Source organism: Caretta caretta, chromosome 6 (assembly GCF_965140235.1).
Source record: "Caretta caretta isolate rCarCar2 chromosome 6, rCarCar1.hap1, whole genome shotgun sequence".
NCBI classification, from domain to species: domain Eukaryota; kingdom Metazoa; phylum Chordata; order Testudines; family Cheloniidae; genus Caretta; species Caretta caretta.
In genome coordinates, this window is record NC_134211.1 from 138,321 (window position 1) to 151,713 (window position 13,393).

Consider the following 13,393-nt stretch of genomic DNA (forward strand, 5'->3'; position numbering starts at 1 on the left):
AGCGTCGCGAGCACACCGGAAATGTGGCGCGGCCGCTCTAGCGCCTCGTAAGAACTCTATGCTGTGCCGGGAGCCGGGCTCTCTACCGCCAGGGGGAGACAGAATTGCGCAGGAGGCGCTTCTCTAGCCCCGGCTGAGGGAGACTCTATGGCGCCACTGGAGCCGCTCTATCCTCCGCCAGGCGTCCCCGCGTCGGCACGGGAGCGGGGACTCTATGGCGCTCGCGGAGGCGCGCTGCCCACTGACTGTCGGTGGGAGCCTGGCTAGCCATTGGAGACTCGACGATTGCCAGGGGCCGTGACCCCCCAGCGAGGCTCGGGCAGAGCCGCTCTATCTCCCTGCGGGGACTCTATGGCCAAGGAGGACTCTGCCCCTCCAGAGTGGAGGATGATTCAAAGGGACCAACTCTACCCCTGCCCCCGGGTTAGACTCTATGGCCCTGGAGGACTGTGGGGGCTGCTCAACTGGGGGCGTCCCAGGTGCTGCCAGATCCTGGGCCTGAACCCACCGCGTTTCGCTCTGCCCCTGGGGCGGGTTCGCGCCTCCCTCCCTCTGCCCCGGGCTGGCTCCAGGGCGCCCGCCGGCTAATAGTCACAGACGCTACGGTCACAAGGGACCGTTCTGATCATCCAGTCCGGCCTCCGGCACAACGCAGACCACCGAATCTCACCCACCCACGCCTGCGAAAAACCCCTCTCCTACGTCTGAGCCACTGACGTCCTCAAATCGCGGTTTAAAGACTTCAAGGAGCAGAGAATCCTCCAGCAAGTGACCCGTGCCCCATGCTGCAGAGGAAGGCGAAAAACCTCCAGGGCCTCTTCCAATCTGCCCTGTGGGAAAATTCCTTCCCGACCCCAAATATGTCAGTCAGCTGAACCCTGAGCACATGGGCAAGATTCACCAGCCAGATACTACAGAAAATTCTTTCCTGGGTAACTCAGGTCCCACCCCATCTAATATCCCATCACAGACCAGAGGGGTGGCCGCTTGTCGTGCACTCTGACCCCCCCTTCCCTTTCCCCAGGCCTCCTTTCTAGGCTGTCATTTCCCATTCTGTATGTGTGCACCTGATTGGTCCTTCCTAAATGGAGAACTTTGCATTTGTCCTTATTGAATTTCATCCTATTTACTTCAGACCATTTCTCCAGTTTGTCCAGAATTGGAGCTTCCCCACATCCAGGCTGCACTGGATAGAGGTAGGGGTGGAGGGCGAGGGGCGTCACCTGGTGCAGCCCCCTCCCCACCACCCCCACTAGCCCCTAGGGGGGAGCAGGGCCACTACAACCAGCGAGATTGAGACTGGGGCTGTCCCCAGCTGAGCTCCCCAGGCAGGGAGCTGGGACACTCATGGAGCTGGCTTGTCCAGGCAGTAGGAACCAGACACAACATGAAGTGGAGCAGCACTGAGCGGGCACTGGCCAGCCCCAGCTTCCCCTGCTCAGGACACTAGTGTGTTTCTTGAAGCCCTGGCTGCAGGAGGCGCTCAGCTCTCATTTAATACCCAGTACCTGGTTCCAGCTGTAGCAGCAGGGGAGAAAAGCTGAGGCAAAGAAAAAGAACCAGCGTCATTTTACAGGGTGGGACTAGTGATTTTAGCACAGGTTAGGCTGGCAAATGCGCAGGTGGGGGCATGGGGTTCCAGGCCCTACATCTTCGCCTGCGCTGCCTCGGTCAGTCTCATGCCATTGTCCCACTGAGGCCTCCCATTGCCCCGGGCAACTGACTTGGAGAAAGTGGACCACTTTAACGTTAAAACAGACAGATGGATGCAGGTCGCTCAGAGAGTATGGTCACAAAGTCACCTTTATTAACCCTGCCCCCTGTGGGCCCTCCACACAAAGGCAGGCTGGTGGATTGTTAGTGGCAGGGGAGCCAACGGGCCCTGCTTGGCCCTGCCCCTTCCCACCCATTGTGGGAGGAGGAAGCTGGGGGAAGGGGGGAAATGGAGGATGGACACTGAGCTGGAGCTGGCCTCCCCCAGCCCCAGTCCTCAGTGTTAGTAACTGTCAGTAACATGCTGTCTCCTGTGGTGTGAGCCAGAGCTGGGGGCCACACCATGACTCCCTGCCCCATAGGCCTTGCTCTTGTGGGGGGTGAACAGCAGCTGCATTTTTGGTTAGTGTGCAGGTGGGGGGCACCATCCCTGAGCTGGGGCGGGGAGGGGGGCAGAGAGAGGCTGGGACCCGTCTCCCCAGGCTGATGGCCCTAATCCCCCACAGGTGGTTGGGGAGGGGGGTTAGTAGAGGATGGCCACTCAGAGCCTGGCCTGGGGCATGGGCAGTGTCCAAGGCCCCCCTAGTGGGGAAGGGAAGGGGTTGGAGTCTGTGCCTGCCCAGGGGAAGGGTGGGTGGCATCCATGCCCCCCCACCCAGGGGAGGGCCTCTTGCTGTCCCAGCGTCTCAGGGCTCCTTGAGCTCCGTTACATCCTTCAGCCGTGTCCCGTCCACAATGCTGCGCACCTGCTCCAGCGAGGGGGCCTGGCGGATCCGTTCCAGCTGCACCTGAGGGATGAGAGGAGAGTGAGAGAGACAGCTCGAGATCCTGGGCCGCGGAGACACCCCCCTTCACCCCCGACAGGGCACAGCTCCCCCATGACAGACAGCACCTGCTCCAAGACACCCCCCAGCCGGTACCTGCAGAGTCTGCGAGAGGCGGACAAAGTCTCTCTGCACCTGCTCACTGGTGTCCAGCTCTGCCTGCAACCGCTGCAGCTTCCCCCGCTGCTCGGACAGTGCTGCCTCCAGCCTGGCCTGGGGGAGAGACTGTCACAGCTCGGGGACCAGCCCTCCCACCTCTCCCCATTCCTCTGCAACACCCCCCGCACACATCCCGGCCTCGGGGAGAGACTGTCACAGCTCGGGGACCAGCCCTCCCACCTCTCCCCATTCCTCTGCAACACCCCCCGAACACATCCCGGCCTCGGGGAGAGACTGTCACAGTCCTGGGACCAGCCCCCTCCCACCTCTCCCCATTCCTCTGCAACACCCCCCGCACACATCCCGGCCTCGGGGAGAGACTGTCACAGTCCTGGGACCAGCCCCCTCCCCTGACTCCTCTGCACCCCCACTCCAGCCCAGCCTGGGAAAGAGAGAGCATGAGGGCCTTGGGACCAGCTACAGCTGGTTGGTCCCTGCCTTACATGCCCCACTGGGGTGGTTGCAGAGCACTCAGGGGAGGTGTAGGGTGGAAGGAGCAACGTGGGAAATGTAACACTTTTCTGAACCAGGTGTGGGGCTCAGTTTACACACACGCCCCTTTGTCCTGGGGGCGGAAGGATTCATCCCCCCAGGTGCACTGGCAGCGGGATTAAGGTGTCATTCGATGCCCCTTCGATCTCACACCGGCAGCCAACCTGCTGTAAGCGGGGTTCCTGGCCCATTGGGGCAGGGCAGTCGCAGGCGGCTAGATGTGGTGCTGGTTGTGAACCAGGACCAGCTAGCTCCTGGCCTGGGGAAGCGCTGCGGAGCAGGGGGGCTGGAAGGCAGGGCAGGGGCTACTGAACAGGAAGGTCCCAGGCCTGCCCGGGAGGGGGACACGTGGGAGCCAACCGCTGGGGCTCTCAGTGAACGGGCGCAGAGCCAGAGGATAAGCTGGCTCCCAGGCAACATGCCCAGACCTGTCCTGGTAGGTACGTATGGCGTAGTGAGTCCAGGACAGATGAGGGGCGCCCCCCACGGCACTGCCTAACAGCCAGTGCCCCAAACCCCCAGAGACCCGTGTGGGGGCACCAAGGGTGTCTGAACAGGCAGCCTGCCCCAGTGGGGGTGAGGGGTGCTGTGCAGGGGAGGGGCTGGCTCGGCTCACTCACCTTTTCCTGTTCCCAGGCCTGGCCCTGCCGGTCACGCTGGGTCAGGTCCCCCTGAAGCCGCTGCATGTCCTGCTCCAGCCCCTGTGCCCGCTGCTCTGCCTTCAGGGGGGAAGGGGAAACCAGCGTGACCCCACCATCCCCTCTGCCCCCAGTGCTGTGCCTGGGCAGCGGTTGGGGGGGGGAAATCAGTGTCCCGCCCCCCACGGCATGTCCTGCTTGTGTGGGAAGAGTTCAGCATAGACCTCCCCACCAGACACACACCTCTAGGGGGCACAGAACAGGCCCCTCCCCATTCCCAAGGACCCTCCCCCCATATCACCAGCCCCCTCACCTGCCCCAGCTGCTGCTGTAGCCTCTCCATCTCTGACCGGAGGCTGCACAGGGAGGCTGGGGAGACACAGATGGGGCAGGGGGTCACCATGAGGGGTGGGGGTGAGCGACCGACACACCCACCCCCCTCCCCTAGTCCCCACTTACCCTCCATGACCTCTGCAGGTGGGAGCGATGGAGCCACGGGAGGGGGCCGGGGGGGAGAAGAGAGACAGTGTTACAGCGAGGGGGGGTGCTTTACCTGCCATGACACCCCCAGCCCGACCCCTTTCCCCTCCCCCACCATTGTCCCCATGCCCCCAGCCACCCCCTTACGGCTCTCCTCGCGCTGGGCCCCCAGCTGGGCCTCCAGAACCCCCTGCAGCCGGGCCCGGGCGGCCTCCTCCTCGTCCAGTCGCTCACGCAGCGTGACAATCTCAATGCGCAGCCGCTCGCTATGGTGCTCACTAGCTCGGCGCAGGGTCCCAGCCTCCTCGTGCAGCCGGCGCACCAGTGCCTGCAGTTCCTGGGGAGAGATGGGGGGGGAGAGCTGTACCCCAAAGCCAGCACCTACAGCTCCTGGGGGCGATGGGGGAGAGCCGTACGTCGGTACCCCCAATGCCAGCACCTACAGCTCCGGGGGGAGGGGGGGTGAGATCCATACCTCGATATCCCCCCCTGCCCCTACAGCTCCTGGGGGGCTGGCTGGGGGTGAGATCCATACCTCGATATCCCCCCCTGCACCTACAGCTCCTGGGGGCGATGGGGGAGAGCCGTACGTCGGTACCCCCAATGCCAGCACCTACAGCTCCAGGGGGGAGGGGGGGTGAGATCCATACCTCGACATCCCCCCCTGCACCTACAGCTCCTGGGGGGCTGGCTGGGGGTGAGACCCACACTGCAATATCCCCACCCTGCACCTTCAGCACCTGGGGGACTGGGGGTGAGACCCACACCTCGATATCCCCACCCTCCACCAACGCCTACAGGTCCTGGTAGGGACTGGAGGTTTGCATGGGAGTGCACCCCCTGCCCCGCCCCACACACACCCCCGGGGAGGGTCAGGGAGATGACCTACAGACCCCCAACCCCCTGGATGTCTGGTCTCAGCCCCTGCGGTACCTGCACGGAGCTCGGCAGTGGTGGCTCCTCAGCAGGGGTCAGGGTGGGCCGGGAGCCCCGCAGCCCCTCGTTCTCCTCGTTCAGCCGCTGCACCTCGTAGCTGAGTCGCTTGTGAGATGATGCCAGGTCAGCCTGGAGGAGGGGGTGGGGTGAGCAGAGGGATTGGATCCCCCTCACCAGTGACCCCCACCATGGATCCCAGCCCCCCAGCCACCCACCCTCCATTCCCCCCACCCACCCTCTGCACCTAGTCTTCCCCACCCTGCCGGGCACACCCCTGCTCACAATCTGCTCCTGGGTCCGGTGCTGGGTCTGGGACACGGTCGCCTGTAGGTTCTGCAGCAGCTGCTCCGAGTTCTGGATCTGATCCAGCAGCACCAGCACCTGGGAGAGACTCAGCCATCAGCACGAAGCAACCTGGCCACAGGGAGAGGGGCTGCATGTCAGCCCTCAGGGCACTGGCAGAGCTGGGGGAAGGGCTGGGCTAGCAGGGGGCTGCGGGTTGGAAATAAGGGGCACTGACAGAGGGGGGGAGCCCAGGGCCAGGCTAGCAGGGGGCTGCGGGGCACCGGCAGAGATGTGGGCAGCAGGGGAAGCCCAGGGCCGGGCTAGCAGGGGGCTGCGGGGCACCGGCAGTGCTGGGGGCAGAAGGGGGAGCCCAGGGCCGGGCTAGCAAGGGCTGCGGGGCACCAGCAGAGCTGGAGGAGGGGGAGCCCAGGGCCGGGCTAGCAGGGGGCTGCGGGGCCCCGGCAGCACTGGGGGCAGAAGGGGGAGCCCAGCGCCGGGCTAGCAGGAGGCTGCGGGGCACCGGCAGAGCTGGAGGGGCAGCGGGGAGAGCCCAGGCTGGGCTAGCAAGGGCTGCGGGGCACCGGCAGAGCTGGAGGAGGGGGAGCCCAGGGCCGGGCTAGCAGGAGGCTGCGGGGCACCGGCAGAGCTGGAGGGGCAGCGGGGAGAGCCCAGGCTGGGCTAGCAAGGGCTGCGGGGCACCGGCAGAGCTGGAGGAGGGGAAGCCCAGGGCCGGGCTAGCAGGGGGCTGCGGGGCACCGGCAGAGCTGGAGGGGCAGCGGGGAGAGCCCAGGCTGGGCTAGCAGGGGGCTGCGGGGCACCGGCAGAGCTGGAGGGGCAGCAGGGGAAGCCCAGGGCCGGGCTAGCAGGGGGCTGCGGGGCACCAGCAGAGCTGGAGGGGCAGCAGGGGAAGCCCAGGGCTGGGCTAGCAAGGGCTGCGGGGCACCAGCAGAGCTGGAGGAGGGGGAGCCCAGGGCCGGGCTAGCAGGGGGCTGCGGGGCACCGGCAGCGCTGGGAGCAGAAGGGGGAGCCCAGGGCCGGGCTAGCAGGGGGCTGCGGGGCACCAGCAGCGCTGGGGGAGGAGGAGCCCAGGGCCGGGCTAGCAGGGGGCTGCGGGGCACCGGCAGCGCTGGGGGAGGAGGAGCCCAGGGCCGGGCTAGCAGGGGGCTGCGGGGCACCGGCAGCGCTGGGGGAGGAGGAGCCCAGGGCCGGGCTAGCAGGGGGCTGCGGGGCACCGGCAGAGCTGGAGGGGCAGCGGGGAGAGCCCAGGCTGGGCTAGCAGGGGGCTGCGGGGCACCGGCAGCGCTGGAGGGGCAGCAGGGGAAGCCCAGGCCGGGCTAGCAGGGGGCTGCGGGGCACCGGCAGCGCTGGGGGAGGGGGAGCTGCCCATGGTACCTGCTTGGCACAATCCTCGCTGCTCCGAGTTAACGCCTCCTGCAGTCGCAGCTTCTCCTGCATCACCGCCTCCAGCTGCTCGCTCAGCTGCTGCCAGGACTCCTGGTGCCGCCTGGCCTGGGAGGGGCCGAGGTCACAGGTCACCCTGTCCCAGCCACATCCCCCGCACCCCAGCTCTAGCAACCCTGCACAGCATCCTCCCATCCCTCCCAGGATCTCCGCTCCCCACATCCCCAGCTGCCCTCCTCCCTGTTCCCCACACATCTGTCACCCCCCCAGCCCACTCCCACCTCCCGGCCCCCCACCCTGCCCACAGCTTCCCCCTCCAGTCTCACCTCCTGCTGCAGGTGCGTCCACTCCCCATCAGGCACCAGCTGGAAGCCAGGGGGCGGCAGGTAGATGCTCTCAGGCACCAGGGTGCCGGTGGACAGCAGGGAGGCTGTGTCCTCATGCTCTTGGTTGGGCCGGCGCCGGGGCCGGGGGGAGCCAGCGCTGGAGCTGGCGATGGAGACAATGGAGATGCTGTCGCAGCCGCGGGCGAAGGCCATGCCACCTCCCAGCTCCTCTTCACCCTCCGGTCCAGAGCCTTCATCCCCCTCTCCCCCAGGGTGGGCAGGGGGCACCCGGCTGGGATCCTCCGCATCAGACAGCAGGGACTCCGATGAGCAGCAGAGTGAGCCCTGGGGGGGAAGGAGTCACAGGGCAGAGCGAGCCCCCCCCACACAGTCAGAACGGCCCAAGTCCATCCACATTGGGCACCCCTTCCCTCCCCCCAAACACATTCCTGCATGGCCTGGCTCTCCGCCCCCCAGCACCCACTACCCCACTCCCCCCACACGGTTCCCCCCCTCCGGGTCTCACCTCAGGCCCCCGCAGCCCCTGGATCAGCCCCTCGGCCCGGGAGAGTTTGCTCTTGAGCTGGGCGATCTCCTCCTCCATGGGCAGGACAATGCTGCGCAGCTGCTCCGAATCCTCCTGCGCCTGAGTGGGGAGAGACTGAGCCAGGGACCCCCAGCATCCCCTGCTCCCCAACATCCCCTGCCCCACAGCACCCGCACCACAGCCCCTGCTCCTCAACCACAGCCCCTGCCCCCAGCATGCCCTGCCCCCCAAACACAACCCCCGCCCCCAGCACTCGCACCACAGCCCCTGCCCCCCAACCACAGCCCCTGCCCCCCAACATCCCCTGCCACCAGCACCCCCAGCCCCACAGCACCCGCCCCCCAACCACAGCCCCTGCCCCCAGCATGCCCTGCTCCCCAACCACAGCCCCTGCCCCCCAACATCCCCTGCTCCCCAACCACAGCCCCTGCCCCCCAACATCCCCTGCCACCAGCACCCCCGGCCCCTCAGCACCCGCACCACAGCCCCGTCCCCCGACATCCCCCGCCCCATAGCACCCAATCACCCCCTCTCCATCCCCCAATGCCCAGCACCCCCCGCCCTTCACCCACAGGCACTCGTAGTCCTGAGGCATAAGAACATAGGAACGGCCCGACTGGGTCAGACTAAAGGTCCATCTAGACCAGTCTCCTGTCTGTCGACAGTGGACAGTGCCAGGTGCCCCAGAGGGAATGAACAGAGCAGGGCAATTATCGAGTGTCCATCCCCTGTTGTTCAGTCCCAGCTCCTGGCAGTCAGAGGTTTAGGAGTACCTGGAGCAGGGGGCTGCATCCCTGCCCATCCTGGCTAATAGCCATTGATGGACCGACCCTCCAGGAACTGAGTTACAGTGGAACCACGGAGTTACGAACTAACCACACCCCTCCTTTGGGGCTGGAAGTACACCATCAGGCAGCAGAGACCAAAACAAGCAAATCCAGGACAGTGGTGTGTTAAATGTGCACTACTAAACATATAGGGAAAGTTTAAACAAAGATCTGACCAGGTAAGGAAACTTTCTGTGTTTCTTTCATTTAAATTAAGCTGGTTAAAGCAGCGCTTTTCCTCTGCACAGTAAAGCACCAAAACTGTGTTCAGTCAAGCTTCAGCTGTAAACTTTTGAAAGAACCACCACAACATTTGGTTCAGAGTGACGACCAACGTCCATTTCCAAGGGCTTCATAACTCTGAGGTTCTGCTATAACCCTTTTTTGAACCCAGTTATACTTTTTGGCCTTCATGATATCCCCTGGCAAGGAGGTCCCCAGGCTGACTGCGCTGTGTGAAGAAACTCCTTCTGTTTGACCTGAACCTGCTGCCGACTAATGGTATTTGGTGACCCCTGGTTCTTGTGTCATGTGCCCCCTCAGTCATCTCTCCCAAGCTGAACAGCCCCAGTCTTTGTCATCTCTCCTCAAGCAGAAGCTGTTCCATCCCCTCATCACTGTCGTTGCCCTTCTCTGTACTTTTTCCATTTCTAATGGACCTGTTTTGAGATGGGGCAACCACATCTGCAGGCAGTATTCGAGATGTGGGCGTACCATGGTCTTATAGAGAGGAGATATGATATTTTCCGTCTTCTTATCTAACCTTTTCCTACTGGTGCCCAGCATTCTGTTTGCTTTTGTGGCGGCCGCTGCCCATGGAGTGGATGATTTCAGAGACCTAGCCACAGTGATGCCAAGATCTCTTTCCTGAGTGATAACAGCTAATTACCACTCACAAAAAAGATCACGGGCAGGGACAACATGTGCCAAGGACCCCCCCAGACCTCCAACTACAGCCCCAACCCCCTCAGGCCCTACCCCTGAACCCACAGGGCCCTCCACCTACCCGCTCTGTGTTCCCCATGCAGCCCCACCCATCAGTGCCCCCCACCCTGCACCCACTCAGAGTCTTGCTTAGTCTGGGGAGCAGGGAAAGAGCCAGGGACCCCACAGCCCCCCAACCCAAGCACCCCATATCTACCTTCTCCAGCCCCCAGCGTCCCCCACCCTTCTCCCACAGCCACTCAGAGTCCTCCTGAGCCAGGGACCCACCCACCCCTCACCCTTAGCACCACCTCAGAGTTCTCCTGGGCCGGAAGATCAACCTGGGGTCCCCAACACCCCTCAAGGGCCCAGCCCCTCTCCTCACCCCCAGGGGCCCATCCTCCACTGCCTCACCTTCTCCATCTGCCGCTCCAGCGAGTCCAGGGGGTTTCCCTGTGCCCGCTGTTGCTGCAGGCAGCTCAGCTCCCGGCCCCCCCATGAGCCGCCACCATGCTGCTCCTGCTGCAGGGCCGCCAGGCGCGCCTCATAGCTGCTGATGGTGTCTGGGGAAGCAGCAGAGGGCACAGTGAGGCGACAGGAAGCACCGGGTCCCACCCAGCAAACGCTCCGGACCTCTGGGAGCAGAGGCCCAGCCTGGCACAGACACTCACAGACAGGGGCAGTGTGGAGGGGTGTCTGGCTTCTCTGGACATTGGCAGCTTGCATCCAGCTCATCTGACATACATCCCCAGTGACGGGCACTGAGGAAGTGGGGCACACAGGACGGGGCGTGGGGCGGTATCCTGGGATGTAAGGGGGCTGGGCATGGGGGGTCTGTATCGGGCTGGTGGCAGGTGGGGGACGGAGGTGGGGGGATGGGCAAGTGGGCAGATTGGGCACAGCGGTAGGAGTATGGAGGGCGTGTGGAATGGCGGTAGGCATGTGGGGTGCAGACGGGAGCCGTGGTAGGCGTATGGAGGCAGTAGGAATACGGGGGTGTGTATACAGCGGCCGATGGCGGCAGGAGTATGGGGCAGCGGAAGGGGTAGTGGGCATATGAGGATGGTGGTAGAAGTTTGAAGGGCATGGGGGGGGGGGAGGCTTACGGGGGTGCGTATGGGGCAGTACCAGGTGGCTGGGGGCCGAGGCAGGCATATGAGGGTACGTATGGGGCTGTGGCAGGTGGCTGGGAGCCATGGCAGCAGGCGTAAAGGGGTGCGTATGGGGCTGTGGCGGGCGCACGGGGGTGCATATGGGGCAGTACCAGGTGGCTGGGGGCCATGGTAGATGTACGGAGACGGGGGGCATCTGAAGACAGCTGTAAGAGTATGGCGGGGTGTGGGGAGTGGCAGTAGGCTTGGCAGGGGGTTGTATGGAGGCAGTGGGGTAGCATAGGGGGCTGCGTGGGGCGGTGTGTATGGGAGCTATGGGGAAGTGGGGTAGCGTGGGGGGTGTATGGGGGCAGTGGGGAAGCACAGGGGACAGCGGGGGGTGTATGGAGGCAGTGGGGAAGCACGGGGGGCAGTGGGGAAGCAGGGGGGGCTGAGTGGGGCGATGTGTATGGGGGCTATGGGGAAGCATGGGAGGCAGCGGGGGGGAAGCACGGGGGGGCTGCGTGGGGCGGTGTGTATGGGGGCTATGGGGAAGTGGGGTAGCGTGGGGGGTGTATGGGGGCAGTGGGGAAGCACGGGGAGGCCGTGGGGAAACACGGGGGGGCTGGGCGGGGCGATGTCTATGGGGGCTATGGGGAAGTGGGGTAGCGTGGGGGGTGTATGGGGGCAGTGGGGAAGCACAGGGGGGCCATGGGGAAGCACGGGGGGCTGCGTGGGGCAGTGTGTATGGGGGCTATGGGGAAGTGGGGCAGCGGGGGGTGTATGGGGGCAGTGGGGAAGCACGGGGAGGCAGTGGGGAAGCACGGGGGGCTGCGTGGGGCGGTGTGTATGGGGGCTATGGGGAAGCACAGGGGGCAGTGGGGAAGCATGGGAGGCAGTGGGGGGGAAGCACGGGGGGGCTGCGTGGGGCGGTGTGTATGGGGGCTATGGGGAAGTGGGGTAGCGTGGGGGGTGTATGGGGCCTATGGGGAAGCACAGGGGGCAGCGGGAGGTGTATGGGGCAGTGGGGAAGCACGGGGGGGCAGCGGGGAAGCACGGGGGGGCAGCGGGGAAGCACGGGGGGGCAGCGGGGGGTGTATGGGGCAGCGGGGAAGCACGGGGGGGCAGCGGGGAAGCACGGGGGGGCAGCGGGGGGTGTATGGGGCAGCGGGGAAGCACGGGGGGGCAGCGGGGAAGCACGGGGGGGCAGCGGGGGGTGTATGGGGCAGTGGGGAAGCACGGGAGGCAGCGGGGGGGAAGCAGGGGGGGTTGCCGGGGGGGGGGGTCTCACCTTTGAGGATGGCCTGCAGCGAGGCCACCTCCTCCTGGCAGTGGCGGCGCACGGTGGCCACGGCCTCCTGCTTGGTGCCCTCGCTCACGGTGGCCACGGCTCGCAGCGTCTCCACCTCGGCCAGCGCGGCCGCCAGCTCCCCCCGCAGCGCCTGGATCCTTCCCCCGGGGTCGGGGCCCGGCTCCGCGCCCACCACTGCCACCGGCAGACCGGGCTCCTGCAGGGCTGCGGGGCCCCCCCCCCAGCCCATCCGCCCCACACGGCTCTGGGGGCAGAGATGGGGGGGTCACAGACCCAGCCTGCCGGGGTCACCCCCTAACCCCCCACCCGGGACACCAGAGCCCCTCCCTCAGGGGTCACTCCCCCCCCCCCCCGCACCCTGAGCCCCTCCCCCCGGGGGCACCCCCCACCAGAGCCCCTCCCCCCGGGGTCACTCCCCTCACCTCTGCGCCCCTCCCCCCGGGGTCACCCCCCCTCCGCCCCTCCCCCCAGGGTCACTCCCCCCCCCGTACCCTGAGCCCCTCCCCCCGGGGGCACCCTGAGCCCCTCCACCCAGGGTCACTCCCCTCACCTCTGCACCCTGCGCCCCTCCCCCCGGGGTCACCCCCCCTCCGCCCCTCCCCCCGGGGTCACTCCCCCCCCCGTACCCTGAGCCCCTCCCCCCGGGGGCACTCCCCCACCAGAGCCCCTCCCCCCGGGGGCACCCTGAGCCCCTCCACCCAGGGTCACTCCCCCTCCGCCCCTCCCCCCGGGGTCACTCCCCCCCCGTACCCTGAGACCCTCCCCCCGGGGTCACCCCCCCACCAGAGCCCCTCCGCACCCTGCGCCCCTCCCCCCGGGGTCACTCCCCCCCCCGTACCCTGAGACCCTCCCCCCGGGGTCACCCCCCCACCAGAGCCCCTCCCCCCGGGGGTCACTCCCCCCCCCGCACCCTGAGCCCCTCCCCCCGGGGGCACTCCCCCACCAGAGCCCCTCCCCCCGGGGGCACCCTGAGCCCCTCCACCCAGGGTCACTCCCCCTCCGCCCCTCCCCCCGGGGTCACCCCCCCCCGTACCCTGAGACCCTCCCCCCGGGGTCACCCCCCCACCAGAGCCCCTCCGCACCCTGCGCCCCTCCCCCCGGGGTCACTCCCCCCCCCGGGGGTCACTCCCCCCCCCCGCACCCTGAGCCCCTCCCCCCGGGGGCACCCCCCGCCTCGCACCCTCCATGCTCGGCTCGCGGCTCCCCCCGCCGCAGGCTCCGCACTTCCGCGTTCGGGGCCAGCGGGGGGCGGGGCCAGCCGGGTGGTTCCGGAAAGAGCCGAGCGGATCCGGAGGGAGCCGAAAGCCCGAGCCCGGCCGAGGGGTCTCGGGAGGCAGCGGAGAGGCCCGAAGGGGCGGGGCGGGGTCTGTCTGCGGGGCCGCCAGCCCAGGCCTACGGGCAACCCCGCCCCCCGCAACCGCATCGCCCCTGGCAACCG

The 13,393-nt window shown here is 66.6% G+C and overlaps 1 protein-coding gene across 3 annotated transcripts; it reads right to left on the reverse strand.

Annotated features, from left to right (window-relative positions):
• Positions 1-1,785: 1,785 nt before the first annotated feature.
• Positions 1,786-13,393, reverse strand: RABEP2 (rabaptin, RAB GTPase binding effector protein 2). Of its 3 annotated transcripts, XM_048855436.2 has the most exons (14): positions 13,136-13,393; positions 11,935-12,199; positions 9,967-10,115; positions 7,781-7,900; positions 7,255-7,599; positions 6,920-7,036; positions 5,525-5,623; positions 5,240-5,371; positions 4,454-4,643; positions 4,286-4,297; positions 4,140-4,195; positions 3,809-3,907; positions 2,634-2,750; positions 1,786-2,501 (listed from the first exon to the last, which is right to left on the reverse strand). In XM_048855436.2, exons 1-14 carry the CDS (start codon positions 13,376-13,378, stop codon positions 2,400-2,402), a joined length of 2,046 nt encoding a protein of 681 aa, XP_048711393.2. In that variant the 5' UTR covers positions 13,379-13,393; the 3' UTR covers positions 1,786-2,399. The 3 variants fall into 3 exon arrangements, with proteins under 3 accessions (XP_048711393.2, XP_074985194.1, XP_074985195.1); XM_075129093.1 differs by lacking the exon at positions 4,286-4,297; XM_075129094.1 differs by lacking the exon at positions 2,634-2,750.

What these genes read in the sequence shown, in the direction of transcription:
- RABEP2 (XM_048855436.2), bottom strand. Translation starts at nt 13,378, where the DNA reads ATGCGGTTGCGGGGGGCGGGGTTGCCCGTAGGCCTGGGCTGGCGGCCC. An exon ending in TACAGCAGCAGCTGGGGCAG is followed by an intron (nt 3,908 to 4,139) that starts GTGAGGGGGCTG and finishes TCCCCCCTGAAG; the next exon opens with GCAGAGCAGCGGGCACAGGG. An exon ending in GCCTCTCGCAGACTCTGCAG is followed by an intron (nt 2,502 to 2,633) that starts GTACCGGCTGGG and finishes CTCATCCCTCAG; the next exon opens with GTGCAGCTGGAACGGATCCG.